The sequence below is a fragment of the Elephas maximus genome, chromosome 20 (genome assembly GCF_024166365.1).
Source record: "Elephas maximus indicus isolate mEleMax1 chromosome 20, mEleMax1 primary haplotype, whole genome shotgun sequence".
NCBI lineage: Eukaryota > Metazoa > Chordata > Mammalia > Proboscidea > Elephantidae > Elephas > Elephas maximus.
The window spans coordinates 44,355,634-44,383,292 of NC_064838.1; the positions used below are offsets into that span (position 1 = coordinate 44,355,634).

At 43.7% G+C, this 27,659-nt stretch overlaps 1 protein-coding gene across 2 annotated transcripts in view; it reads left to right on the forward strand.

Annotated features, from left to right (window-relative positions):
• The first annotated feature begins 297 nt into the window (after window positions 1-297).
• The window catches only part of ZXDC (ZXD family zinc finger C), a 50,695-nt gene continuing 23,333 nt past the window's right edge, over window positions 298-27,659 (forward strand). For both annotated transcript variants that reach the window (XM_049862534.1, XM_049862535.1), the window contains exons 1-6: window positions 298-1,367; window positions 3,700-3,852; window positions 3,953-4,031; window positions 7,289-7,419; window positions 23,937-24,107; window positions 26,944-27,617. In XM_049862534.1, the coding sequence (XP_049718491.1) occupies window positions 407-1,367; window positions 3,700-3,852; window positions 3,953-4,031; window positions 7,289-7,419; window positions 23,937-24,107; window positions 26,944-27,617 (2,169 nt within the window). In that variant the 5' untranslated portion in view covers window positions 298-406. The remainder of the gene's footprint in view (window positions 1,368-3,699; window positions 3,853-3,952; window positions 4,032-7,288; window positions 7,420-23,936; window positions 24,108-26,943; window positions 27,618-27,659) is intronic.

Sequence of the window (27,659 nt, forward strand, 5' to 3'; positions counted from 1 at the left end):
TGGTAGTCACCAGCAAAACTGTGTTCTAATCCTAACTCTGTTAGTTCCTGGCTGTGTGACCTCGGGCCAGTTACTGAAGCTCTTTGTGCCTCAGTTTCCTCATCTCTAAAACGTTCATGTGAGTGTAAAGATTAGTTTAGTAAACGTTCACGAGATGTTGACTGTTACTATTAATCTCTTTGTCTGCATTGTCCAGATAGCAGCAAGCCGAAGCTCAAATGCAGCCAGACTCGCGCGCCCTGCCCCGCTGGCTGACGCGCATGCGCGGCGCTCCGGTCCAGCTCTGCCTGGGATTCCGTACCGGGCTTTGGCGTCCACCGTGTGGCATCTCGCGCACGCCCTGGGCGGGGCTGCCTCGAGCTTCCTCCGCGGCTCCGGTGTCCGACGCCGCTTTAGGGCTCAGAAGATGGACTCCCGCGGGCTGCCAGTCGCTCGGGCCGCGCGTGGAGGCCCACACGGAGGCCTCGGCCCCGGCCCCGGCCCCGCCTGGTTTCGCCGGCTCAGCCCGGGCCCCGCTCGCCGCCGGCTGCTACTGCTGTGCGGCTCCGAAGATGGCGGACCCGGGCCACGGCGCGAGCAGGCCCCGGCGGGCCCGGAGCTGAGCTCGCCGGCTACGGAGGACGCCTCCCGCGACGGCTCCTTCGTGGTGCTGCTGGAGGTGGCGCGCGGCGCCGCCGAGGGCCCCGGGCGGGCGCGGGCCGGGCGCGTCGTGGGTCCTGCGGGCCGCCCCGGGCAGGGCCCCAGCGGCCCGGCCGCCGGCCCCGCTGCGGCCTTGGCGGGCGCCGTCACCGTCGCCGGCCAGGACCTGCTGGTGCGCCTCGACAACGGCGTCTTCACGCTGGCCTCGCCGCCGCCGCCCGGGAGCCCGCCAGCGCCGCCCGGCGCCCTGCTCCTGGGCGAATCGGCCGCCCCCGCCCCGGCGCCGAGCCAGGACGCCGCGAGCGCCGCCGAGGGCCGCCGCGGGAGCGCGGGCGCGCCGGGCTACCGCTGCCCCGAGCCGCAGTGCGCGCAGGTCTTTGCCAGGAAGCATCAGCTCAAGGTACACCTGCTGACCCACGGAGGCAGCCAGGGCCGACGACCCTTCAAGTGCCCGCTGGACGGCTGCGGCTGGGCTTTCACCACCTCCTACAAGCTCAAGCGACACCTGCAGTCGCACGACAAGCTGCGGCCCTTCGGCTGCCCTGTGGGTGCCTGCGGCAAGAAGTTCACCACCATCTACAACCTCAAGGCGCACATGAAGGGCCACGAACAAGAGAACTTGTTCAAGTGCGAGGTGTGCGCCGAGCGCTTCCCCACGCACGCCAAGCTCAGCTCCCACCAGCGCAGCCACTTTGAGCCCGAGAGACCCTACAAGTGTGATTTTCCCGGTAACCGCGCGCGCATGCCGGCAGGGGCGGGCTCCGACGGCGACTGTTTGGCCCTGAGGGCCACCAAACCCGAGTGTGCGGGGCGGGAATGCAGGCACCACTTTGTATTGTTTTTTCCGGGTGGCTCCATGTGAAATCCTAACCCGTCATTGTGCGGGCATTTGCCTGTGCGGTAGGGACAAATGAGCACAGCCCTGTTTCCCAGTGGTGTAGGCAGCACGGGCTTGTCACCCGCTTTAGTTAGTGGGAGTGTTTATTCTCCGCACAGCCAGTTGCACTATGAACCAGGTCTTATAGTTTTCTCTTTATTTAAAAATCACATATTCGCCGAGTGCACACTGTGCCAGAAGGAGGTGACTGTGGTCAGGGCCAAAGCCTTGAAGCGCAGTGGCAGCACGGAAGGCGTCATCCCAGTGTGGTGCTGCACAGCTTTTGTGCTTTTCATACTTTTTTGTTTTAATAGACTTTATTTTGTAGGGCAGTTTTAGGTTTACAGAGAAATTGGGCAGAAAGTACAGAGGATTCACGTATACCTAGTGTACTTTTATATTCTTTGAGCTTGGTAGTTTTGTGAGGTTTTAAAAATATCCTCGTTTCACGGATGTAGGAACTGAGGTCCGGGAATGTGGATAAAACCATTGTGGATTCTTCCTCTTCTATTTGCCTGCAGGGGGCGGGGTGATGTCTAAGACACTCGGGCAGGCAGACTTAGGTGCTCCTGGAGGGACAGTGATCCTCCGGGGGAAGAAGAGAAGATTCTTGGCTGTAGAGCAAGGAGGCCCCTTTGGAGCAGGAGACAGGAGGAGGATATGGCCTGGGAAAATAGGGTGGAGAGCGGGGCAGGCTGGAGGAGCCACTTGGAGAATGTGGGCCGTGGTAAGGGGGCGGGGAGTGAAGTTGGAAGGGTGCTGGAGGGTCAGGTAGGGGGTGGCAGACCTTCTATGGCGGTGGACTGTCTCATGCATCCCCCTTCATGGAGAACGTGGCTTTAGGCCCCTGATTCAGAATGTTTTTCAGTCATACGTTCTTGTGGGAATCCCATGGTGGTTATAGACCCTCTCCCAAGTAAAATGCACGAAGAGCATCGTTCTGTGTATAATACTGGGAGGATCAGGGGTCTAACATGAGTCCCCGGAGGGTTTTGAGTTGGATGATCAGTGGGGGCTTCAGTGTGTGAAATGGGCAGAAGCAGGAGGGAGACCTGTGAAACAGCATTAAATGACCCAGACGTGAGTTTATTGAGGGCCCGAACCAGGTAGTGACGGGGGAAGATTTCCACGTAAGGAAGATACTCCAGAGATAGAATCAAGGGGCATGATTACTAATGGAAGGTGGGTGGCGAGGGCATCTTGCTAAGGCAGAGATCCGGAGTGTTCACTACCTAACTGACTGAGATAGTACACAGAAGCCCAAAATAGGGAACCTGTGAGGCCGGGGGCCAGATTTAGGCCAGAGACGACAGTTTCGGGGCATTTAGGAAGATCAGCATTGCCCAGTTAAGTGTTCTTGGGGAAGTAGGCTTCTGTTGTCTGATACGCCTGTGCAGTGCTGTGTGGCGTGTATCTGCTCGGTGATTCACAGGCACAGTGGTAGCATGTTAAAGGCTCCGAGAAGAGCTGCAACAAGGAAACCGGCTAAACATCTTTCAGCTTAATAATCTCCACCCTATTTGAGCACTGAACATTTCTGTCCAAGGAGAATGACTGTTGTGGGGAGTTTGGGAATTGCCGAGGTGGGCTCGTTAGGCTGGTGGCTCAGCCCTGGGGGCTGAAGACAGAGGTGCAACAAGTCCAGTGAGTGAAGATGACTCTCTTACTTTAACAAAGCTGTGAGAGCAGCAGGGTGGGGGTGGCAGCTGCAGGGAATGTCTGCTTACATTTCTGAGTAAAGATTGCAGTACAGCCCCAAAGGGTGAGAAAATCTGTATTGTAATAGTTTCTGGCCCTCCAGAGCTCAGCCTTACTAGGCCACGGCTGTTTCCTTTTTTTTTGAAATTTCTCTTGGATTTTTTTGGGTGTCACGGGAGCAGCACTGACGTTTGACCCTGAGGGCTTGGGCTACAAAGTGGGCCAGTAGATGACCGCGATGGGGGACTTTCTCTTGATCAGTAGCTCTATCTGGAAGTCCAGAGGTGGCCTGGTTGTACCTATTTCCTGCCGTTGACCCCTACTTTAGCTATTTCAAAGCCAGACATTAAAGGCCGTATCTTTTTAGAGGTGCGCCTGAATGAAGCATACCTCAGTATGAACAGTGTCCTGGCAACGTGACTAGCATTGACTGTGTTGTAGGATTTTTGCCACACCAGTGAGCAGAGCTTGTTTTTCTTTCTCAGGCTGCGAGAAGACGTTTATCACGGTGAGCGCTCTCTTCTCCCACAATCGAGCCCATTTCAGGGAACAAGAGCTGTTTTCTTGCTCCTTTCCGGGATGCAGCAAACAGTATGACAAAGCCTGCCGGCTGAAAATACACCTGAGAAGTCATACAGGTAAATGAGGTAGAGAATGCCACGGCATGGGGACACAAGGTTTGTCTTTGTAGTCGCTGTTACGTTTATAACGATGCTGTGTCGTTTTGTCTTTTATAAGGTGAAAGACCTTTTGTTTGTGACTCTGATAGTTGTGGTTGGACCTTCACCAGCATGTCTAAACTCCTAAGGCACAAAAGGTAATCTTTACATTTTGGTATGTCTTACCAGTTTTGAAAATGAATCATTTGTCAGTGTCACGAACTTATGGATCTATAGTTTTTTTTTTTAATATTGTGTTTAAGGTGAGAGTTTATACAGCAGATTAGGTTCCCATTTTACAGTTTCTACAGATACTATCCGGAAACCCTGATGGGATAGCGGTTAAGAGCCATGGCTGCTGACCAAAAGGTTGGCAGTTCAAATCCACCAGGCACTCCTTGGAAATTCTATGGGGGCAGTTCTCCTCTGTCTTACAGGGTTGCCATGAGTCGGAATCGACTCGACAGCAACGGGTTTGTTTTTTTTCGGGTTTACACATTCAGTGGTATTGGTTACATTTTTCTCAGTGTGTCATTATTCTCATTCTGTTTTGGTTGTACCATTTCCAGTACTCTAGTTTTCCTGCCCCCTTACCTTCTCATCTTTGCTTTAAAGTAGTAGTTGACCTCTTGATCTCCTGTAGTTGATTTTTTTTTTTTAAAGAAGCTCATTATTCATGGATGATGATCTGTATTTTAGGATCCATTTTGTTATTTCGCTAACAGGTGACCTCAAGGGATAATTTTTGTTTAAGGTTTAAAGTATATCTCAGGGCAATAGTTTCAGAGAGTCCTCTAGCCTCGACCAGTCCAGTAAGTCTATAGGTACTGTAGGTACTTCTATTTGTGCACACATATGTATTTACATATCTGTACTCATATATATATATTTGTGTAACCACACCCATGTTTTTTGGTCATATTGGTGTTTCCAAATTATATTCGTCGTATCCTTTACCAAAGACATACTTTTGTACACTTCTTAGTGACCTCATTTACCTTGGTCAAGCTATGTGTACTTCACCCATGTTCGATGCTATCTTTCCCATCACCAGAACTAACAAGGGTCTGCTATCTTGAGAGTGTTTCCCCTCATCTCTGGTAACCAACAATGAGTGTTGGTCTGTGTGTGTGTGTTCTTCATATAAAAGTGCAATCATACAGTTATTTGTCTTTTCGTGATTGTATTATTTTACTCAGCATAATGTTCTCCAGATTCATCCATGTTCTGATGATGTTTCGAGCACTTATTATGTGTATGTAGTATTCCATTATATGTGTGTACAACATTTTGTTCATGATTCATCCGTTGATGGGTACTTAGGTTGTTTCTGTCTTTTTGCTATTGTGAACAATGCTGAATGTCTATTCTGTGTCGCTTTTATTAGATCTTTAGGATGTATACCTACCTAGAAGTGGGATTGCTGGATCATAAGCTATTTTTATTTCTAGCTTTTTGAGGAAACACCATACCATTTTCAGTAGTGGTTGTACCATTTTACAATCCCACCAACAGTGGATAAGGGTTCCAATCTCCCTGCAGCTTCATCAGCATTTGTTGTTTTCTGTTTCTTTTTAATTAGTGTCATTTTTGCAGCAATGAGATGGTATCTCATTGTAGTTTTGATTTGTATCTCTCTAATGGCTAATAGGAAACCCTGGTGGTGTTGTGGTTAAGAGTTCGGCTGCTAACCAAAAGGTCTGCAGTTGGGATCCCCCAGGTGCTCCCTGGAAACCCTGTGAGGTAGTCCTGTTCTGTCCCATAGGGTCACTGTGAGTGGGAATTGACTCGGTAGCAGTGGGTTTGGTTTTGGTTTAATGGCTAATGGGGAGGAGCCCTGGTGGTGCAGTGGTTAAGTGCTCAGCTGCTTACCAAGGGTAAGTGGTTCAAACCCACCAGCTGCTCCACGGGAGAAAGATGTGTCAGTCTGCTTCCATAAAGCTTACAGCCTTGGAAACTGTGGAGCAGTTCTACCCTGTCCTATAGGGGTGCTGTGAGTCAGAATCGACTCAGTGGCAGTGGGTTTGGTTTGTTTGTTGGCTGCTTGAATGTCCTTGTTGGTAAAGTGTTCTGTAGTTTTGCCATAAAACTAGGAACTCAACGTAGACAATTTGGAAAATTCAGAAAACTATCAAAAGAAAATCACTAAAGATAATTTTTGTCTCTGTATACGAATATATATTTTTACTTAGTTTGTGTATTTTATATACAATTATGTATTTTTAAAAACCAAACATTATAGAATAAACTCTGCTTATGTTACACAGACACTCCATACTCATCTGAGTCCCTTGGAGTACTCAGCCTGTGTCTTAGAGGAGGCTGAGCACTTCACTTGTATATCTCATTGGCTCTTCTCAACTTTGAGATTTGGTGTTCTTATTCTCCCTCCCAGAAATGCTGGGTGGTTCATGCAAGGTTACGTACCTGAGGTTGAGGGATTTAATATAAAAACGTTACTCAGGAAAAGAGCATTTCCATGTTGGCCTTACTCTGTCCTGTAGGGTTGCTGAGTCAGAACTGACTCAGCGGCAGCAGGTGAAGACTTACATCCTGCTCTGTGCATATTTCCCACTGAGACCTGTAGCTGGGAGCCTTGTTTGTCATCTGGAGTTTTGAACAGTGGAAACAGCCTCATCAGTACGTTTGGGACTCAGCTGTTGCAGACTGTCGTAGCACTAATTGTTCTGTGTCTGACTCTGGGTTAACTTAGTCATTAAAGGAGTTTTTCTAATTACAGGGTAGTTGATTGCAAATCTGCCCACACAGATTAGAGGCAGGATTAAAACTTCTGAAATGTACTGGTGTTTTTTAAATGCATAGAGCTTGTACTTTCGTATATTTTGCAAAATTTTATTAAAGATTATCAAAACTCAAAGAATTTGAAACATGAAGTTTATTCTGAGCAGTTAATAGTAACTCTGTGTGTGTGTAAGGAGACCATTCTGATTATTAAAAAAAAAAGCATATGGCTCAAAGTAGGCTGGTTACAGTGAGGCTTATAAAGGGAAGAGGAGAGTGAAGAATACAAGATCAACCACTGACTACTCTTAACATGATTGATTGAACCCTGCCCCGCCCCTTTTACTGAGATCAACTGGTATTAGGTCATAAGGTGGTCTCTGGCCTTCTGCCCACCTGCAGCTATGATAGCTTTTGAAATTTAAATTCAGTAAGACTGGCTTTGAACAGGAAAGGAAAGATTAGCATTTTGCATGAAAAAAGCCACCCAAAGGATTTGGTCAGGAATTTTTATGGTTAGTATTTGGCTTTGTGGGAAAGAAAAACCGTAAAGTGAGATGTCTGTTATTATTTTCCTTTTTAACAATTTTAAACAAAAAATTGTCTCAGAGACCTTGTGCCTTTGAGGTGTGTGAGTAATCACTGGTATCTTTTTTTTCCCCCTCTCTGGCAGGAAACATGATGATGACCGGAGGTTCACCTGCCCTGTGGAAGGCTGTGGGAAATCATTCACAAGAGCAGAACATTTGAAAGGCCACAGCATAACCCATCTAGGCACAAAGCCATTTGAGTGTCCTGTGGAAGGTAGATTTTAAAACATTACTGTGAGCTTTAGACGTGTATTTTGAAAGTTAAAGTTAAGTTTTAGTTGCTGGAAGATAAGTTTAACATGCGTCATAGTGAAGCATCAGTTTTACACTCTGTTAGAAGTGAAAGCAAAAAGTTTTTTTGTAGAATATAGTGATTCACGGATTGGGATACACTTTAACATCCAGACAGGATGTCATAGTGTTCCATATTGGAGGGAGAACAGTGAGGTTTTTATCAGGTGAAGCAAACGAAGGGCTGTGTGCTCACAGGCACAAAGGGTGGGGCTACATAGTAAAAAGTTGTAAGGGGGTCGTTAAACTACAACTTTTTCTTGGCATACTTTCTTAACATTATCAACTGTGTTTTCTAACCTCCTAGAGCATATTGACCAAGGCATTCTTCTTGGATCAAGCTGTATAAATGTTCTTTGGCAAACATCTTTTAACAGATACTTCTTGTATAAGCTAAAGTCTTGACTCTTTTGTGCGTTACGAGCAGTTAAGACGTTTACAAGAAGCTGAGTTGTCTTGTCAGAAGAGCAAGAGCAGTGATTTTAGGTCAGACTGCAGTTTTGATTCAAAATGGAGTTTTAATTTAGATCTGGGACAGCCATCTTAGTCACGCCAAGCACCTTGATTTTGGGGACTGCACACGTTACTTCTCCCCTTTGATCAAGCCACCATTAGGTGGTGCAGATCACCCACAAAGGAGTTACCCATCTTTTGCAAGGACTTAGTATCTCAGGATGACTGCTCTGTTTAAGTTTTTAAGACCTCAGAACACTAGCTATTTTATTGGAGGTGGCTGGAAACCATCCGGTGTTACCTTGCAATAGCTTTGGGTCCCTTCTTCACCTTGCTGTAGCTTTGGGCTTCATCTTCAGAGTAAGTTGATTCTGATTGGGGCAAGTGTTACAGACAAAGCTGTGTTAGAGGAGTAACTTGACATTTCTAAAAAGGTCTAATCCAGAACTAAAATTCGTTTTCCTTTGAAAAATTATTGTTAGGTACCGTTGAGTCAGTTCTGACTCAACAGCCCTGTGTATGAGAGAACAAAACACTGCCTGGTCCTGCGCTATCCTCCTAATCGTTGTTATGCTTGAGCCCATTGTTGCAGTCACATAATTGTTTTCCTTGACAGATGTCTCCAGGGTTGGCTGTGGCAATGAGAAACACAGTGCATAGTACATTTAACAAGATTTATAATAATAATTACAGTGATTAAAAGGAGTAGACAGGCTAGTAGAAGGGAGTGTATCCCAGATCCAGTTCTTTGGGGTAACCAGCTAAAAATATCAAAGAAAGAAGGAACAGTATGTAACCAGGAGCCCTTTGGTATGTTTTAGATATGTATCTTGTTCTACTTCTCCAGAGGTATTTATCCACGAACAGCAAGAAGTATTAGCAGTAACAAACTCCTCCTCCTTGTTGAGCTAGGAGGAAATCAAGAGCTAGTCTGTTACCTAAAACAATTTTAGCAAGAGATTCTAAGGATTTTTGTTGAGCTATCATTCCATCAGCAATGCTATCAGCAGTTTGAGTGTCAGGTAAATTGCAAGTAGATTATTCTAATTGTGATATACCAAAAGAGAAAACAAGCACTTTAAGAAATGAACAGCCCCATTCAGGACTATCAGCAATCGGATTATCTGAGAGGACAAATTCTCTTTTATGTGTGGATATTAAGTAATTGTTCCATTGTAAATTGTCATTGTATGAGTGGATATTCACGAGAAGGAGCTCCAAGGGTACCTAAGGTGCATTAGCCTAGTATATTCCAACCATCGAAGCATGGCAAGGGCCAAGTATACATACCTGCCCCAGTTTGAAAATTAGGAAATGGAGTGGACTGATTGGCCCTTTCAAGCCAGCCTGGAGTTAATGAATCCTCCCAAATGGATAATTCTCTTAATTCTAGGGGATCCCGGAATTGAGCACAAACTGGGATATTTTGATAATTTTTAAAAGCTATCTGCTACTGTGGAATAATATCAGGCGTCATTAATGAAAAGACTGCATGGTGTGGAAAGGATAAAACATTCTAACCAGGCACAAGTAATACTTAAACAGGGACCTGATGGATAAGTGCATGATTCTGGAGGTAGCCATAATCTAACATGAATACCCCCGTTTAAGTAGTCTCTTAAAATCAATAGTAAACTTAGGTGTGAACCTATAATCCAGGACTGGCACAGCAAGAGGATCAGCATGTTCACGTGTAGACAGGAGGGGAGTGACGTACACAGCATTTAGTCACACTGAAGAAATTCCTTTCCTAGTAATGTACTATGGAAGGAGGTAGAGTTGGTAAAATAAAATTTGATTCAAAGACTGTAAGTATTAAAACAATGTACAACAATTTCAATAAAAGGTTTAATTCACTGGATTAGGGTTAAAGGTATTTGATTATTATCAAAACTACTAAGAAATAATTTCACAATTGTGCAAACACAGTCAAAATGTTAAAATCCCAGCAGTTAGGAAAGAGTCCAAAAATGTCGGCATCTTGTATGTAATCTTGTTCCATGACCTTGGAATCAGCTACCTGCTTCAGAAGCTTCCGGCTTCTGGTTGCTGGGGCGTTCCAGTCTGAGTTTGAAATCTCCAGCTGGCTGACAAGTCCAGATAGATGCTTAGCTTCCTTTAACTGTGATAAATGAATCCAAGAGTTAATTTCTTCTAGCTTTGCTGTGCAAGGGTATTAAAAGGGCTGGATAAGGCCCCTTCCAGCAAGGCTGTAAAGAATCTGTTAGCCGGTGTCTTTTCCATTAAACACAGTCTCCTGGGTTGATAGTAAGCAAAGAAAGAGAACCAGGTTTTTGCTCCTCAAAGTCTTCTTTAATTTGTGAAAAATGTTCCTTAGAGTATTGCATTAGAAATTGGCACTGTTTCAATAACTCAGATTGTATTAAGTTAGGGTCGGTAGAGGCAACGTAAGGAAGGGTCATAGGCCTTCCAGTAACTATTTCATGAGGAGTAAGTTTATGAGATCCAAAAGAAGTGCTTCTTAAATTTAAAAGGACTAAAGGGAAAACTTTAGTCCAAGACAAACCTAAGGATTCAGAAAGCTTAGAAACTAGTTTTTATTATACCATTAGTTCTTTCTACAAGTCCAGAGGACGGGGGTGATAAGAGCAATGCAGTCTCTGATATATAGGGAAGATTTGGCATAATGCTTGTATACCGTGTTCAGTAAAATGAGTTCCTCACTCTCTGCAAAGAATTTTCCGTGCTCCCCAAGTAGGTATTACGTTTTCGAGGAACTTTTTTGCTACAGAAGAAGCAGTGGCGTGTCTGCAGAGGAGAGCCTCTACCCAATGTGAAAATTTACAAATCATCACTAAGACATATTTATAGCCATTTGAAAGTAGAAGCTGGGTAAGATCTAATTGCCATTCAAGCATAGGTCCAGAGGGTAAAGGGTATTGCCCAGGTAAATTCTTAAGATGTTTCCTAGGATTATAACCAAAAACCAGACCAAACCAAACACATTGCTGTTAAGTCGATTCTGACTCATAATGACCTATAGGACAGAGTAGAGCTGCCCCATAGGGTTCTGGTGGATTCACACTGCCATTCTTTTGGTTAGCAGCTGAGCTCTTAACCACTATGCCACCAGGGCTCCAAGTGGTAATTAGGAAACCCTAAAGCAGGGGTGTTAGTCATAGCCTTTTTCAATTTAATCATTGCCACTTGACCTTCTGGGGTAAGATGGAATGGATCAGGCTCAGAGGTTTTCGAATACTTGGGTAAGGGTTGGACCATGAAAGAGAAGTTAGGAATCTAGGCCTGACAATAGCTGCAGATTTCTAAAAATTCCTTGTTTCTTTGTTTTAGGTAAAGGAAAGGCTGTAGTAGCTTTTTTTCCCTTGGGTTCAATAGAAATACCTTCTGCAAGGATTAAATGACCTCAGTATTTGACAGAACGTTGTGCTAATTGTAATTTTCCCTAGAAACTCTATGTCCTCCAATAGCTAAATGTTATAATAAGGTTACACTGCCCTGAAGGCAAGCCTTTCGAGAGGTGGAGCCCCCAAATAAATCATCAACATATTGTAATAAGGTAGATTCATTTGGAAATTGCAAAGTTCACAAGTCTACCTGCAAAATATGAAAAAAATACGTGGGAGAGTCTGTGAATCCTTGTGACATAACAGTCCAGATAAATTGTTGGTTGTCGCAAACAAAGGAAAATAAATATTGGCTTTAAGCGTCAACAGGAATACTGAAAAATGCACCACAAAGGTCTCTTTCACAGTAAAGCATCCCAGCATCAGGGTCAACATTGGGCAAGTAACAGATGGGGGTTGGAGACAACTGGAAATCTAGGGATAATGTAAGGCCTGAACAAATCTCCAGCCTTCGTTGTGTGGCTTCTTAAATGAAGGACAGGAGTGTGGCAAGGACTAGTGCAGGGGGCAGTTATCCCTTTAGGGAGAAAATCCTGAATAATAGGAGTTAATTCTTCCTTTGCTTCTGGTTTAAGGGTGTATTGGGGAATCTTGGGCAAGGGCTTGGATGTGTGTATTTGAATCTTAATAAGCTCAGTGGATAGAACTCAATGTCTGTAGAAGTTGTGGCCCACAGGGTTTTAGGAATCTGACAAATGATGTCAGTGAATGAAGGCCTGATGGAACGGGGTTTTGAAGGGGCATAATAAGGGTTTGCATATGGCAGAGGGCCTCCTCCTTTTGAATGTTATCCATCCTTAGGCTTAGAGTCTGAGGCAAGATCAGTAATAGTTTCCCTTTTTTATTAAAATGTACGTGGCAATTCTATTTAGACAAAATATCTCTATTAAATTAACAGGGGTAACAGGGCTTAGCAAAAAGGGGTGTAAATATTCTGTGGGACAAAGAGAAATTGGTACGAATGGAGAATGAACTAGTGTTCTTTGCAAAGCCCACTATTTTTGAGGTCTTTTTACTTCTGGTCAGGGGCTTTTGTAAACACTTGGGGTTAATGACAGAGAGAGTAACTCCTGTATCAATTAAAAAATGCAGGGTTCTTCATTAATGTACATAGTTATTTCTGCTTGGAGTTTAGAGCCACCATAGGAGAAAACCATGTATAGTCCCCAGAGCCCCTTCATTCTGAATCAGGGTGGAGGGGCGGTTGGGGTGGAAACCTTCAGTTTATTCTTGATTTTAAAGCATTCATTTTTCCAGTGGCCAGGTTTTTTTTTTTTTTTTTTTACGGTAGTGGCAAAGACTAGTTTTAGGTCCATTAGAGGGTTTAAAATTTCTTTTTACAAGGGTGGGCCCTTGTAACTGCTGTAGTTGAAGGGCTGTTAGTCTGTTAGATCTTAACAGTCTGCTTAGTTTTTAAGGTTTGGCCAAGCTTATAAGCTAAATTAGTCAATTTGGCAGTGGGGGCAGTCTTCCAATCTAAACAACATTTAAACTAAGGTTGAAATTTTAGGCTTGAGCCCAGATATAAATACTATATTAAAGGCCTCCATAGTTCCTTCGTCTGAAGAAATCTAAGCCAGGATGTTCCGAAAACTTCCGGAATAATCAGGCCTGATAATCATATATATACTTTAGTCTCTGTTTTATATGCAAGAATGAACTTTTGTCCAGTCAGTTATGGGGAAAAGCCTCAAGGATCGTTTCATGTAATTTTGTGCCCCTCTCTAGCTTCTGTGAGAAGGGTTTCGGCAGTTTTGTTTGTATCCAAGTGTAAACTGCCTTGGGGATGTTTCCATTCAGCATATTCTAACCACATTTTGGCTTCCCCAGGGCCAACTAACATATGGACTAATTGATATAAAATGAACAACACAGGCTGATAAGTGTTAATAAAGACTTTGAACTCTTCAGCAAATCTGTAAGAATCATCGCCTAAATTTGGAAAATCTTTAGTAATGGTATGTAGTTCTGTGAAAGTCCAGGGGACAAAAGGAAGAATAGTATTCTTTGAATTTTCTCTGGTGCTTGCTCCAGATTCTGTAGGGCGAAGCTTAAAACGCGTTTCAGGAATGAGTTTTGGACTTTCTGGCTTTGAATCCTTAGCATAGTCTTTACGGAAGAAAGGGAAGTTCAGGAGAAGTTTTTTCAAAAGGGTAAGAAGGTCGAGGAGGGTACAGAAGAGAAATGGCAGAGGTGCAGAGGGACCTGCAGCAGAAGGTGAAAGTATAGCTCTGAATTTGTAATTCCTTATTTTGCTTGTGATTTCAGAAACTGTATTCTGCAATTCTTTGTTCTGTTTAGTCAATTTGGAAACAGTATTATGCAGAGAGGTTATTTTGCTGTTTTGATGTCTTCTAGAGGCCTCATTGCCAATTAAAAAAGGCTTTCAGTCATATCTGCTTAATCTGTGAGTCTTTCTATTCTCATTTGCTGCACAGAAAAATTAATTTAGAAAGGTCAAAGACTTCCCAAAGTGGCCAGTGTTATCTGAACTGCCATTAGTTAGGCCATGCCAAGTACACAAAAACAAACATGCCACAGAACCAAAATGTTTGTGTAATGAGCAAGAGTCCCCAGAGGAGGCTCAGTATCACTCTTATATTTGGCATTTCTTGTATGCCCAAAGGCAGCATAAAATTAGCTCCAGAGACTTTTAAACAAAATTTTGGAGCCTCCAGGGTCTCAGAACAGGCCTAAAGAAGGAGTGCCACAGAATTTTGTGTAGTGTTTTTGACCTGGCCTGTGTCGTCCAAAGTTCTTAGTGACGTTAAGGTTCTGAGATTATTAGGCAATGACCTTATGGAACCTAAAAACCAAAGAAACTTATGTCCCATTTTAAAAAAGACAGAGAAGAGACAGACAAATCCCACAATAAAGCTCAAGAAGTGTCTACGCAAAGAAAAGTGGAGGCACGGACCCTAGAGGTGTTTACCTTGCCGCAACTCCTGAATTCAGCTGTGAAGTCAGAGGGCCCAAAAATGGTCCAGCCTGATACCGTGAGCCTGAATTCCTGGCGTCTTGGATGTTGCAAAGTTCAGTTCAGCTTTGAGTCCTTTTGGGGTCCCAAGAAATGTAGCGAAGCATCAGTCTTACACTCTGTTAGAAGCGAAAGCAGAAAGTTTTATTGTGGAATGTGGTGATTCACAAATCGGGATGCCACTTAACATCCAAGCAGGATGTCACAGTATTCCAGATTGCAAGGATAGCAGTGAGGTTTTTACCACGTGGAGCAAGCAGAGGGCTGTGTGCTTGCAGGCACGAAGGCGGGGGTGGAGGTATGTGGCAGAGAGTTACAAGGAGGTCCTTAAACTACAACCATAACAAACTTTCTTAACATTATCAACTCTGTGTTCTAACCTGCTGGAGCATGTTGACCAAGGCATTCTTCTTAGATCAAGTTGTGCAAACATTCTTTGGCAAGCATCTTTTAATAAACAATTTCTCGTACAAGCTAAAGTCTTAATCCTTGCTCCTTTGTGTTACAAGCTCTTAAAACTTTTAAAAGAAGCTCAATTGCCTTGTCAGAAGAGCAGGAGCAGTGATTTTAGGTCAAACTGCAGTTTTGATTCAAAATGGAGTTTTAATTTAGATCTGGGACAGCCATCTTAGTCATTTCAGGCACACCAGTTGTGGGGTCTGCACACAAGTTGTAAGCATTATATTTAACTGGTTAATTAATTGTTTTATTTTGGGGAGCAGCGTATTAGAAAGAACAAGCCATGGTGGCACAGTGGATAAGCACTCTGTTATCAACTGAAAGGTCTGTCGTTTGAACTTACCAGCTGCTCCATGGGAGAAAAATGGGGCAGTCTGTTTCTGTAAAGATTTACAGTCTTGTAAACCCTATGTCCGTAGCTCTACTCTGTCCTGTAGGGTTGCGCGAGTCAGAATCGACTTGACAGCAGTGTGGTATTTTAGAAAAAAGATGCCCTGGTGGCACAATTGTTAAGCACTGAGCTGTGAACTGAAAGGTCAGTGGTTCAAACTCACCAGTGGCTCTGCAGAAGAAAAGATCTGTTGATTTGCTCCTGTAAAAATTACAGCCTAGGAAACCCTATGTGGCAGTTCCATTCTGTCCTGTAGGGTTGCTTTGAGTTGGAATCAACTTGACAGCATACAACAGTAATATTAGAAAGAGACCAGACTTCAGAATCAGACCTGCTCTGAATCCTAGCTCTACCACTCACTAGATTGGTGACTTTAATTTTCTGTTTAATTTGGTGGTTGTGAGGATTACACAAAGTAACATATGAAAAATGCAGGCCAACATGGTGCTATAGACAAAACATGAAAAATGCCTATTTTGACATCTGGGACATAGTAGATACTTAATACGAGGTAGTTACTCATTGCTATTGGACAGCAGTAAAGGTAAGCTGACTTTTAAAAAAGGGTATTTTGAGTAAAGTGTTGTGAAGATATAATTCATTTAGCAAAAATCTGTTTCCTGTGTGAATCGTTGGTGTCATCCCTGCCCTAGGGGTGTAGATGCACTGGTGAGGCAGGGCTAAGTTAGTCAGATGATCAGGACCTCAAATCCTAGTTCTACCTTTAGCCAGGTTGTGACCTCAGGCAAGCTTCTTTGCGGGCCTCAGTTTCCTTATCTGGAAAATGGGCATAATAAATACCCACTTAAAGCTGTGATCAGTTCTTAGAACATAATGAAGATTTTACAAGTGGCATAAACAAGACATAACTTTCTCCTCTCATCAAAGTTCCAGCCAGGGGTACAGACAGGTAAACAGGTAGCATTCAGGTTGCAAAGGATGTTCACCCAAACCGCTTTTAGGAAATGGCCTCCCAGTTGACTGAAGAATGAGGAAGAGTTAGCCAGGCACACATGGGTCTCGGTGCTGGAGGCAGAAAGACCTGTGTGGGAAAGACCTAGAGGTGCAAAAGCAGTAAGCTGAAGAATGCTAAGGCAAGGGAGTAATGTGATCATACATGAGTGTAAGCCGTTTCAAGGCAGCAAGACTCTTGGGAGGTCCTGCCATCATCTTGGTGAGATAAGATGGTACCCTAGCCTGGGCTTTGGCAGTGGGGAGGGGGAGAAGTGGATAGGTGAAAGAGATAGCTGCTACCAAAACAAAAAACCAAACCCAGTGCCATTGAGTTGATTCCAACTCATAGCGATCCTATAGGACAGGGTAGAACTGCCCCATAGAGTTTCTAAGGAGCGCCTGGCAGATTCGAACTGCTGACCCTGCGGTTAGTGGCCGTAGCCCTTAACCACCATGCCACCAGGGTTTCCGGAGATAGCTAGGCGTTAGAATTACTTGGTGATTGATTTGGATCCAGGTGGGGCTTGAGGGAGAAGGAATGAGTTCAGTAACACGGGTGAGATGGGAAGCACAAGTGGGCTGGTTTGGGGGATGAGGTGTTTGGGGTATTGAACATTTTGCGTTTTAGGTACCCACAGACTTTCCTAGTTCAAATGCTCAGAAGGCAGTGGGACATGCTGTATTGAGGCTCTGGTGTGTAGGTGGGCCTGAAAGTGCAGTGGGTGGTACATGACTAAGCCTTTAAACTGTGGAAGTGGATCACATTCTCCAGAAAGTGTGTCAGTTGAAGAGAGGCAGTATAGCAGAGTGATTAAAAGCTTGAATTCTGGAGTCACACTGCCTTGGTTCAAAACCAGAGTCTGCCACTTATTAGCTGTGTGACCTTGGATAGGGAACTTAAGCTCTCTGGGTCTCTTTTTCTCAAGCAAGGTGTTAATAAAACCTCGTAGAATTGTTGTGAGGGCTCTGTTAGTTAATAAGTTTAAAGCATATAGTAAACATGGATATATGGCAGCTACTGCTGTTATTATTACTGTTAAGTAAAAAAAAGGGAGCCTAGGAAAAAACCCTGGAGAAAGCCTCAAATTCGGGTGGGAAAGTAGAAGGGGAGCCCCAGAAGGAGACTAAAGAATAGCGAAAAGAGTGCTCTAGGGTGGTGGTGTTGAAGCCAAGAGAGGGGGTTTTTGAAAAAGGCGGGAGAAGTCAGGTTTCAGTACTGAGGTGAGTCAGGGTTGAGACTGAGAAATGTCCCTTGGACTCCCCTGACAGGATTAGTAGTGTCTTGCTGAGCAAGGCTCAGTGCAATAACTAGGGTGGGAACCTTGCTTCAGGGCCCCAGAAGTGAGTAGAAGGTGGACCAGGAGCTGGTATTGCCAACACCTTCTAGAGGTGATTGAGGGAAAGCAGAACGGTAGCTGACTGCGCAGGGGAGGGGCTTTGTTTGTTTTATAATTTTTCAATAACATTACATTCTTGAGAACTTCCAGCAAGTCTCAGTGTTGAGGAGCTGGTCGAGAGGTTGACTATAATGGGAGAGGAAAGGGGTGACTCTTCAGTGGTTGGTTGAGAGCTTCTTTGGTGAGGTGGTGGAGATCAGGCCAGGAGCCCTGGGGGTGGAGCGATCTCAAACCTGTTTTTCAGGTTGGCTTTTTGTTGATAATTTTTATTATTTTTGAGTTTATTATATTGAGAATATACACAGCAAAACATACACCAATTCAACTGTTTCCTACATGTAAAATTCAGTGCCATGGAGTACGTTCTTTGAGATGTACGATCATTCTCACCCTCCTTTTCAGAGGTGTTCCTCTCCCACTAACATAAACTCGCTGTCCTCCCCCCCAACCAAAAACCTGTTGCAGTGGAGTCGATTCCAACTTGTAGTGACCCTGTAGGACAGAGTAGTACTGCCCCATACGGTTTCCAAGGAGCGAGCGCCTGGTGGATTTGAACTGCTGACCTTTTGGTTAGCAGCCATAGCTCTCAGGCACTACACCACCAGGGTTCCCCCACCTCCACCCACCCAAGGTTCCTGTCTAATCTTTCAAGTTGCTCTTGTCACTTTGATCCTATATATGCTCTTAAAGGAGCATAATGCTCAAGGCAGACATTCCTTACTAAATCCTTAATAGTTAAGCTAAACGGTTGGGTTTTAAGAAGACTTCTGGGGACATTTTTGTTTTAAGGTTTAAAGATTATCTCAGGGAAATAGTTTCAGGGATTTGTATAGCCCCAGAGAGTCTGGAGTCCATGAGAATTTGAAATTGTGTTCTGCATTTTCCCCATTTTGATCAGGATTCTTCCATAGACTCTTTGATCAAAATATTCAGTAATGGTAGCCAGGCACCATCCAGTTCTTCTGGACTCAAGGCAAATGGAAGCAGTTAGCCACACATTCCATATCCTATACCTGACTCTTCTTCCTGTTGCTCTAGGCGAATAGAGATCAGTTGGCATGTCTTAGATGGCCACTTTGCAAGCTTTTAAGACCCCAGGCACTGTGCAAGAACTAGGAGGTAGAACAGAAGCACTAAACACATTGTTAGGCCAGTTAACTGGGATGTCCTGTGAAAAAGTGACCCTAAACATCCGAACCAAGGAACCAGATCCTGAGGTTTTTTGTTGTACATAAGCAGTGTCAGCAGCTACTCTTTTTTTCCTTTTGTCATTGTTGTAAATACATATATCACAAAACTTTTGCAGTTCAACATTTTGCTGGTGTACAGTTTACTGACATCAGTTACAGTAATTGCCTGTGCAGCCCTACGCTTAATCAGTGCGATTTTTCCATCACTGTTAACCCCCTTCTATCCCCTACCTCTTCCCCCTCCTGTTGTTGTTAGGTGCCGTCAAGTCGGTTCTGACTCAGTGACCCTACGCACGACAGAATGAAACACTGCCTGATCCTGCACCATCCTTACAATCGTTATGCTTGAGCTCGTTGTTGTAGCCACTGTGTTAATCCATCTTGTTGAGGGTCCTCCTCTTTTCCACTGACCCTTTACTCTGCAAAGCATGATGTCCTTCTCCAAGGACTGAGCCCTCCTGACAACATGTCCAAAGTATGTAAGGTGCAGTCTCCCCGTCCTTGCCTCTAAGGAGCATTCTGGCTGTACCTCTTCTAAGACAGGTTTGTTCATTCTTTTGGCAGTCCATGGTATTTTCAGTATTCTTTGCCAACACCACAATTCAAAGGCGTCAGTTCTTCTTTGGTCTTCCTTATTCATTGTCCAGCGTTCACGTGTGGATGATGCGATTGAAAATACCATGGCTTGGGTCAGGCGCACCTTAGTCTTCAAGGTGACATGTTTACTTTTCAACACTTGAAAGAGGTCCTTTGCAGCAGATTTCCCAAATGCAATGTGTCGTTTGATTTCTTGACTGCTGCTTCCGTGGCTGTTCATTGTGGATCCAAGTAAAATGAAATCTTTGACAGCTTCAGTGTTTTCTCCGTTTATCATGATCTTGCTCATTGGTCCAGTTGTGAGGATTTTTGTTTATGTTGAGGTGCAGTCCATACTGAAGGCTGTGGTCTTTGATCTTCGGCAGTAAGTGCTTCAAGTCCTTTTCACTTTCAGCAAGCAAGGTTGTGTCATCTGCATAACGCAGGTTGTTAATGAGTCTTCGAATCCTGATGCCCCGTTCTTCATATAGTCCAGCGTCTCGGATTATTCGCTCAGCATACAAATCGAATAGGTGTGTTGAAAGGATACAACCCTGACACACACCTTTCCTGACTTTAAACCAGTCAGTATCCCCTTGTTCTGTCCGAACAACTGCCTCTTGATCTATGTAAAGGTTCCTCATGAGCACAATTAAGTGTTCTGGAATTCCCATTCTTCACAGTGTTATCCATAGTTTGTTATGATCCACGCAGTTGAATGCCTTTGCATAGTCAATAAAACAGAGGTAAACATCCTTCTGGTACTCTCTGCTTTCAGCCAGGATTCATCTGATATCAGCAGTGATATCCCTGGTTCCACATCCTCTTCTGAATCCAACCTGAATTTCTGGCAGTTCCCTGTCGATACACTGCTGCAGCCGTTTTTGAATGATCTTCAGCAAAATTTTGCTTGCGTGTGATATTAATGGTATTGTTCTATAATTTCTGCATTCAGTTGGATCACCTTTCTTGGGAACAGAAATAAATATGGATCTCTTCCAGTCAGTTGGCCAGGAAGCTGTCTTCCATATCTCTTGGCATAGATGAGTGAGCACCTCCAGCACTACATCCATTAGTGGAAACATCTCAGTTGATATTCCATCAATTCCTGGAGCCTTGTTTTTTGCCAGTGCCTTTAGAGCAGCTTGGACTTCTTCCTTCAGTACCATTGGTTTCTGATCATATGCTACCTCTTGAAATGGTTGAACATCAACTAATTCTTTATGGTATAATGACTCTGTGTATCCCTTCCATTTTTTGATGCATCCTACGTCTGATATTTCCCCCATAGAAATCACTATTGCATCTCGAGCCTTGAATTTTTTCTTGTTCTTTCAGCTTGAGAAACGCTGAGCGTGTTCTTCCCTTTTGGTTTTCTATCTGCAGCTTTTTGCACGTCATAGTACTTTGTCTTCTCAAGTCGCCATTTGAAATCTTCTGTTCAGTTCTTCTACTTCATTTCTTCCTTTTGCTTTAGCTGCTTGACATCGTGAGCGAGTCTCAGAGTCTCCTCTGACATCCATCTTTCTTTCCTGTCTTTTAAGTGACCTCTCGCTTTCTTCATGTATGATGTGCTTGATGTCCTTGCACATCTTGGCTGGTCTTAGATCACTACTGTTCAAGGCGTCACATCTATTCTGAAGATGGTGTTTACGTTCAAGTGGGATATACTCAAGGTGGTATTTTGGCTCTTGTGGACTTGCTCTGTTTTTTTTTTCAGTTTCAGCTTGAACTTGGATATTAGCAATTGATGATCTGCTCCACAGTCGGCCCCTGGCCTTGTTCTGACTGATAATATTGAGCTTTTCCATCATCTCTTTCCACAGGTGTAGTCAATTTGATTCCTGTGTGTTCCATCTGGCAAGGACCATGTGTAGAGTCACCGTTTATGTTGGTGAAAGAAAGATATTTGCAACGAAGTCATTGGTCTTGCAGAATTCTGTCATTCGATCTCTGGCATTGTTTCTGTCACCAAGGCCATATTTTCCAATTACTGATCCTTCTTTGTTTCCAGCTTTCACATGCCAGTCACCAGTATGCATGTTCGATCAGTTTCAGACTGCAGCAGCTGATAAAAATCTTCAGTTTCTTCATCTTTGGCCTTAGTGGTTGGTGCGTAAATTTTAATAATAGTCTTATTAACTGGTCTTCCTTGTAGGCGTATGGATATTATCCTATCACTGACACCATTGTACTTCAGGATAGATCTTGAAATGTTCTTTTTGACGATGAATGTAACACCATTCCTCTTCAAGTTGTTATTCCTGGCATAGTAGACCATATGATTGTCCAATTCAAAATGGCCAGTACCAGTCATTTCAGCTCACTAAGGCCTAGGGTATCGATGTTTATGCATTCCATTTCATTTTTGATGATGTCTTATTTCTCTGGGTCCATCTTTTGTATGTTCCAGGTTCCAGGTGTTAATGGATGTTTGCAGCTGTTTCTTTTCATTTTGAGTTGTGCCACAACAGCAAACGAAGGTCTCAAAAGCTTTACTCCATCCATGTCATTAAGGTCGACTCTACTTTGAGGAGGCAGCTCTTCCCCAGGCATCTTTTGAGTGCCTTCCAGCCTGGGGGACTCATCTTCCAGCACTATATCAGACAGTGTTCCGCTACTATTCATAAGGTTTTCACTGGCTAATTCTTTTCAAAAGTAGATTACTGGGTTCTTCTTCCTAGTCCGCGTTAGTCTGGAAACTCAGCTGAAACCTGTCCTACTTGACCCTGCTGGTACCTGAATACCAGTGGCATAGCTTCCAGCATCACAGCAACACGCAAGCCCCCACAGTACGACAGACTGACAGACACGTGGGGGCTGCCCCTCTGAACCACTAATAAACTTTGTTCTCTATACATTTGCCTTTTCTTGTCTTTTTATATAAATGACCAAAAACCCAAACCAAACCTATTGCTGTCTAGTCGATTCCAACTCATAGTGACCCTGCAGGACAGAGTAGAATTGCCCCGTAGGGTTTCCAAGGAGTGGCTGGTAGATTCGAACTGCAGGCCTTTTTATTATTTGGCTGAGCTCTTAACCACCGAGGCAACAGGGCTCCTGTGTAAGTGAGATTGTACAGTATTTCTCCTTTTGTAACTTATTTACTTTATTGACTTATTTCACTCAGTATAATGTCTTTAAGTTCCATCCATATTGTAGCATGTATGAAGACTTGATTTCTCTTGCTGTGTAGTATTGTATGTATGTACCACAATCCGTTGATGGGCATTTTAGGTTTTATCAATGGGCATTTGGGTTATTTCCACCTTTTGGCAATTGTGAATAGTGCTGCAGTGAACATTGGTGTACAAATCTCTGAGTGTCTGCTTTCAAGTCTTTTGAGTGTATACCTAGGAGTGGAATTGCTGGGTCATATGGTAGTTCTATTTTTAGTTTCTTGAGGAACCGCCACATTGTTTTCTACAATGACTGTACCATTTTGCATTCCCACCAATAATGGATAAGGGTTCCAATTCCCCCACATCCTCGCCAACATTTGTTATGTTTTTAATCTTGGTTAACCTAATGGAAGTGAAATGGTATCTCACTGTGGTTTTATTTGCATCTCTCTGATGGCTTATAGGAAACCCTGGTGGTTTTTGGTTTTGATGACTAATGACGTTGAACATCTTTCATGTGTTTGGTGGCTATTTGAACGTCCTCTTTGGTGCAATGTCTCTTGAAGTCCTTTGTCCATTTTATTATTGGGCTATATTTATGTTTTTGTTGTTAAGTAGTCGAAGTTTAATATATATTTTGGTTATTAGAGTCTTATCAGATACATGGTTCCAGAATATATTGTCCCACTTGGTAGCTTGTGTTTTCACTTTTTCGGTAAGGTTTTTTGAAGAATAAAAGTTTTTAATTTTTATGAGATCCCATTTATTTTCTCTTTTGTTCTTTGTGCTTTTGTTACTATATTAGATAATCCACTGTTAAAAGCTAGGCCTGACAGTGGTGCCCCTGCATTTTCTGCTGAGAATTTTATGGTTTTAGTTTGCACATTTAGGTCCTTAACCCATTTTGTATTTGTTTCTGTGCATGATGTGAGACATGGATCCTGTTTTATTTTTCTGTGTGTGGAAACCCAGTTTTTCCAGCACCGTTTATTGAAGATTCTTCTTTCCCCATTGAATGGACTTAGCATCCTTGTCGAAAATCAGTTAGTAGTGTATCTGTGAGTTGATTTCTAGACCCTCTATTTTCTTCCATTGGTCTGTGTGTCTTTTGTTATTACCGGTACCAGGTTGTTTTGATTACTGTAGCTGTACAATATGTTTTAAAATCAGAAAGTGTGAGTTCTTTGTTCTTTGAACATTACTGGAGCTATTCGGGGCCATGTTGAGGATTGTTCTTTAGATTTCTGTAAAGAAAACTGTTGGGATTTTGATTGAGATTGCGTTGAATGTATAGATGGCCTTGGGTAGTATTGCCCTTTTAACGGTATTAGGTCTTCTAACCCAAGAAAACGGAACATCTTTTTATTTATTTAAGTCTTATTTAATCTCTTTCCACAGTGTTTTTTATAATTTTTATGGTATAAGTCTTTCATGTCCCTGGCTAGATTTATTCCTAAATATTTTATTCTTTTAGATGTTATGGTAAACGGAATTGTTTCCCTCAGGTTTCGCATTTATTCTCCTTCTTGTTCCAGGGTGCTGTGCTCGATTCTCTGCGCGCAGTAGTCTGTACATTCACTCTAAGAAGCACCTCCAGGATGTGGACACTTCGAAAAGTCGCTGCCCGGTCTCCAGCTGTAATCGACAGTTCACATCCAAACACAGCATGAAGACTCACGTGGTCAAACAGCACAACCTGCGTCAAGGTCTTGTCACTTGATATGTTTCTTAGGGAGCGACAGAGATATATGTGCTTGACACGTGTAAGAGTTTTCTACTGAGAGAAGTGAAGCAAAAAGAGTGTAGCTCCTTTCTTATCTCATTTCAGAAATTATCCAGTTCTTAGTTCAGATTATTCTGTTATAGTGAAGGTTTACCAGCCCATGGACCACGGTCACCAGGCCTAGTGGCTTCTCTTTAGACTCTGCTGCACTTCCCTGCCTCTGACCTCTAATCCCTCCCTTGTCTTTAAAGTGCTTTCCTTGAAGAATTTTCAGTCTTCCCCTTGTTGGTTTTTCCTAGCATAGGTCTCCTAAATCTGTCTTCCACTGCAACCTTTGTCCTGAATTCTGAGTCTGTTCCTCCAGTGTTTCCATCCCCTTTGACTCTGATTCCTCTTTCTAAGTCACGTTGTTCTTTCTAAGGAGTGGCACTTAAATCTGTCTCCTTTTCTCCATCGGCACTGTGAAGTTGATTTCAGATTGTTGAGGAAACTTGTTTCCTCTAGGAAATAGGAAGCCGCTGAAGATCAGAAGAGAATTGTGTTTAAGGATCTGCTCTGGTGGGGGATGTGAGGACCAAGAGAGGGGAGAGATCAGAGAGTGGAAAGAATACAATGACCCGGATGCATATAGAGGGAAGAATTTTGGAGCGTGGTTCTCTCAGACCTTCTGCAGCATTGTGGCATGGGACTTAGATACCTGCCTCTGGGACCTTGTCCACATTCTCACAGGCAGGAAGTTGCGTGAGTCTGGGTAGCAGCAGTGGCTGCCTCTCCCCTACCCTTTCCAGGCCAGAGACTAGAGAACTCACACCACGCTGTCTGGGCGTGTGGTCTGAGACCTGTGTGTCACTAACCAGGCCCTTCTTATTTGCCACCTGTTTGACAAGGAGCATCATGGTGTGGGTGGAACATCTGCCTAGGGACATGGCCATTTCCCATCTGTTTGAGCCCCAGTCTCCTCATTTTTAACATGGCGAGATAATTTGAGTAGTTCTCAGAATGAAAAGCCTTGTTAAGATGCCTAGTGCAGAATTTTTAATTTTTCAAAAGAAGTATACCATTTTCTTTGAAAATGTTTCCTTGGTACTTCTTGTCAGCTACCATCAAGTTGGCCCCCAATTCATGGCAACCCCACGTATGACAGAGTAGAACTGCTCTCTAGGGTTTCCTTGGCTATGATCTATACGGAAGCAGATCGCCAGGTCTTTCTTGCATGGTGCCACTGGGTAGTTTGAAACCACCAACCTTTAGGTTAACAGCCAACCACAAACCACTTATGCTACCGAGGCTCCCTTCATTGATAGTAAGAGATATTTATTGAAGAAACGATAATATATCGATCCTTTTTTTGTTTGTTTGTTTAAACTGAAGAGTATGGCAGCTAGAGAAGATATATTCTGAATTTGGTTTTTCCTTTTGGGTCTAGAGTAGATTTCTTTCACAGGTTGCATTAAAAATACAATAGGCACTCTGGGCATTCACAGCTTTGGAGTGGGGATGTGGGCTTAGCTAGCAGTTGATGGGGAGGGGTAGAACATAGAAGTGAGAGCACTTTTCCCTCTGGGCACTGGGTGATTTAATCTAGGAAGCTGTAGCTAGAGATTTCTTGGGAAAGAATGTAGAGGCTTTATTTGGTTCTTTTGCTCAAATTCATTGTGCTCCCATTTTCCTCTTTGCTTGGTGTTTAGAAAGAGGTCTTAGATTTGGTATGATTGGTATGTGCTTGTATATGATCCAACCTGGGTGTTCATTGAAATTTTTTTTAAGTATGTTAACATTCATTATTCTCCCAAGGGTATTCTGATTATTTAAGTTACTTAACTGAATAATAGATAATCCTCATCTGAAGAATGTTATGGTCAAAAGTTAAAACTCCAAATGAAGAGGCATCTGTTAGATTTATTTCTACTATAATCATTAAATGCTGCTTATGGGCCAGGCACTGTGCTAGGTGCTGAGGGTACAGAGATGGGTCAGACAGGGTTCTGCCCTCAGGGTGATTGCTGCCTGGGAGGGCAGGAAGAGGGGAGAGGGTACTCGAGGTTGGAAATAGAATGGTGGGGGAAGGGCGTCACGCAGGATGGAATGGTCCGTCTCTGGGCTGGGGAGCCCAAGAAGAAAAACTTCACTGAACTGGACACATGTCCAGAGCACTGGGTAGAGCCTGATATCCTACTTCTGTGTTTTGCATCCGCCTAGAGCTAGGCCAGGCAGGACAGTTTTGTTCCTATTGGTCACCCCCAGATGACTCAAGTCAGTTTTGGGGTAGCAGCTTGTTATGGAGTGAGGGTATAGAGTTTTATGAGACATAGCTGACACAAGCTGATTCCAAAAGTATACTTAGAGTCAGAGTTCAGCTTGTAACTGACTTCTTCTGAAGGTTTATGTTCCATGACAAATTTTGCATTCTTCTCAGGGGTAGTTGCTGTGTTATAGAAGAAAGAGTACGAGCTTTGAAGCTTGAAAGATATGGATTCAAATCTTGCCCCTTAACGTTATCAGTTAATGTGACTTTCGAAAAAGTTATTTACTCCGTTTGGAGTCTTTTCCTCTGTCTAGAAGAATCCCTGTCAGCTTGAGAAGTTGAGAAAATGTATGTATGAAGCACACCATTGAGCATTCTTTTCCTTTAGTTGTGTTTTTGGTCTCCTTTGATGGGCCAAGCATGGAGTCCCAATCAGTCATAACTAGGCAACAGGGTAATGAAGGAGACAGTAAATGTTGCTTTGGTGGGTCACTTGCTTACATCTTGAGCATAAACAAAAAATTCTTAGTCTTCTGAGGTCGTAAAATAACTGGAAAATTCCTTCCTTTTTCAGATCTCTTGTCTCAGCTAGAAGCTGCAAGTTCTCTTACACCTAGCAGTGAACTTACCAGCCCAGGACAAAGGGAGCTCAATAATATAGACCTTGTGTCTCTCTTCTCTAATGCATCTAGTGATAATAATAGTTCAGCAGTTACATCGGACATGGCATTGGTGAACTCTGGAATCTTGACTGTTGATGTTACTTCTGTGAACTCATCTCTGGGAGGGAACCTTCCTGTTAACAGCAGTTCCTTGGGACAGATGGACCCACTGGTCCTGGTGGCCAACAGTGACATTCCTTCCAGTCTGGATAGCCCTCTCATGCTTGGGTCAACAGCCACTGTTCTTCAGCAGAGCAACCTAAATCCAGGTGTTGTGCAACCTGTAAGAGCAGAAGCGTTAGGTTCTGTGGTGTCTCTGCCTGTGAAGAACTTGAGTCAAGAGCCACAGGCTTTGAGCTCCAGCAACAATTCAGCATTGAACAAATCCACACCAACCCCTTCAAACAGCCCCAATGGAAACAGCCACGTCCCAGAACTGCGGGCTCCAATCAAAGTGGAACAGAACTCACCTCCTGGCCCAGAAGTTGGGCTGCAGGAAAGAGGCAGAGTGCTCTCCAACCCAGCAGAAAACTGCAGTGCTCAGAAAGACACAGACCTCAGTGCAGTGCCTGGAAACTTGTATCTGGTATGAAGTACTATATTCAGTCACCGCCACATAGCTCACTCC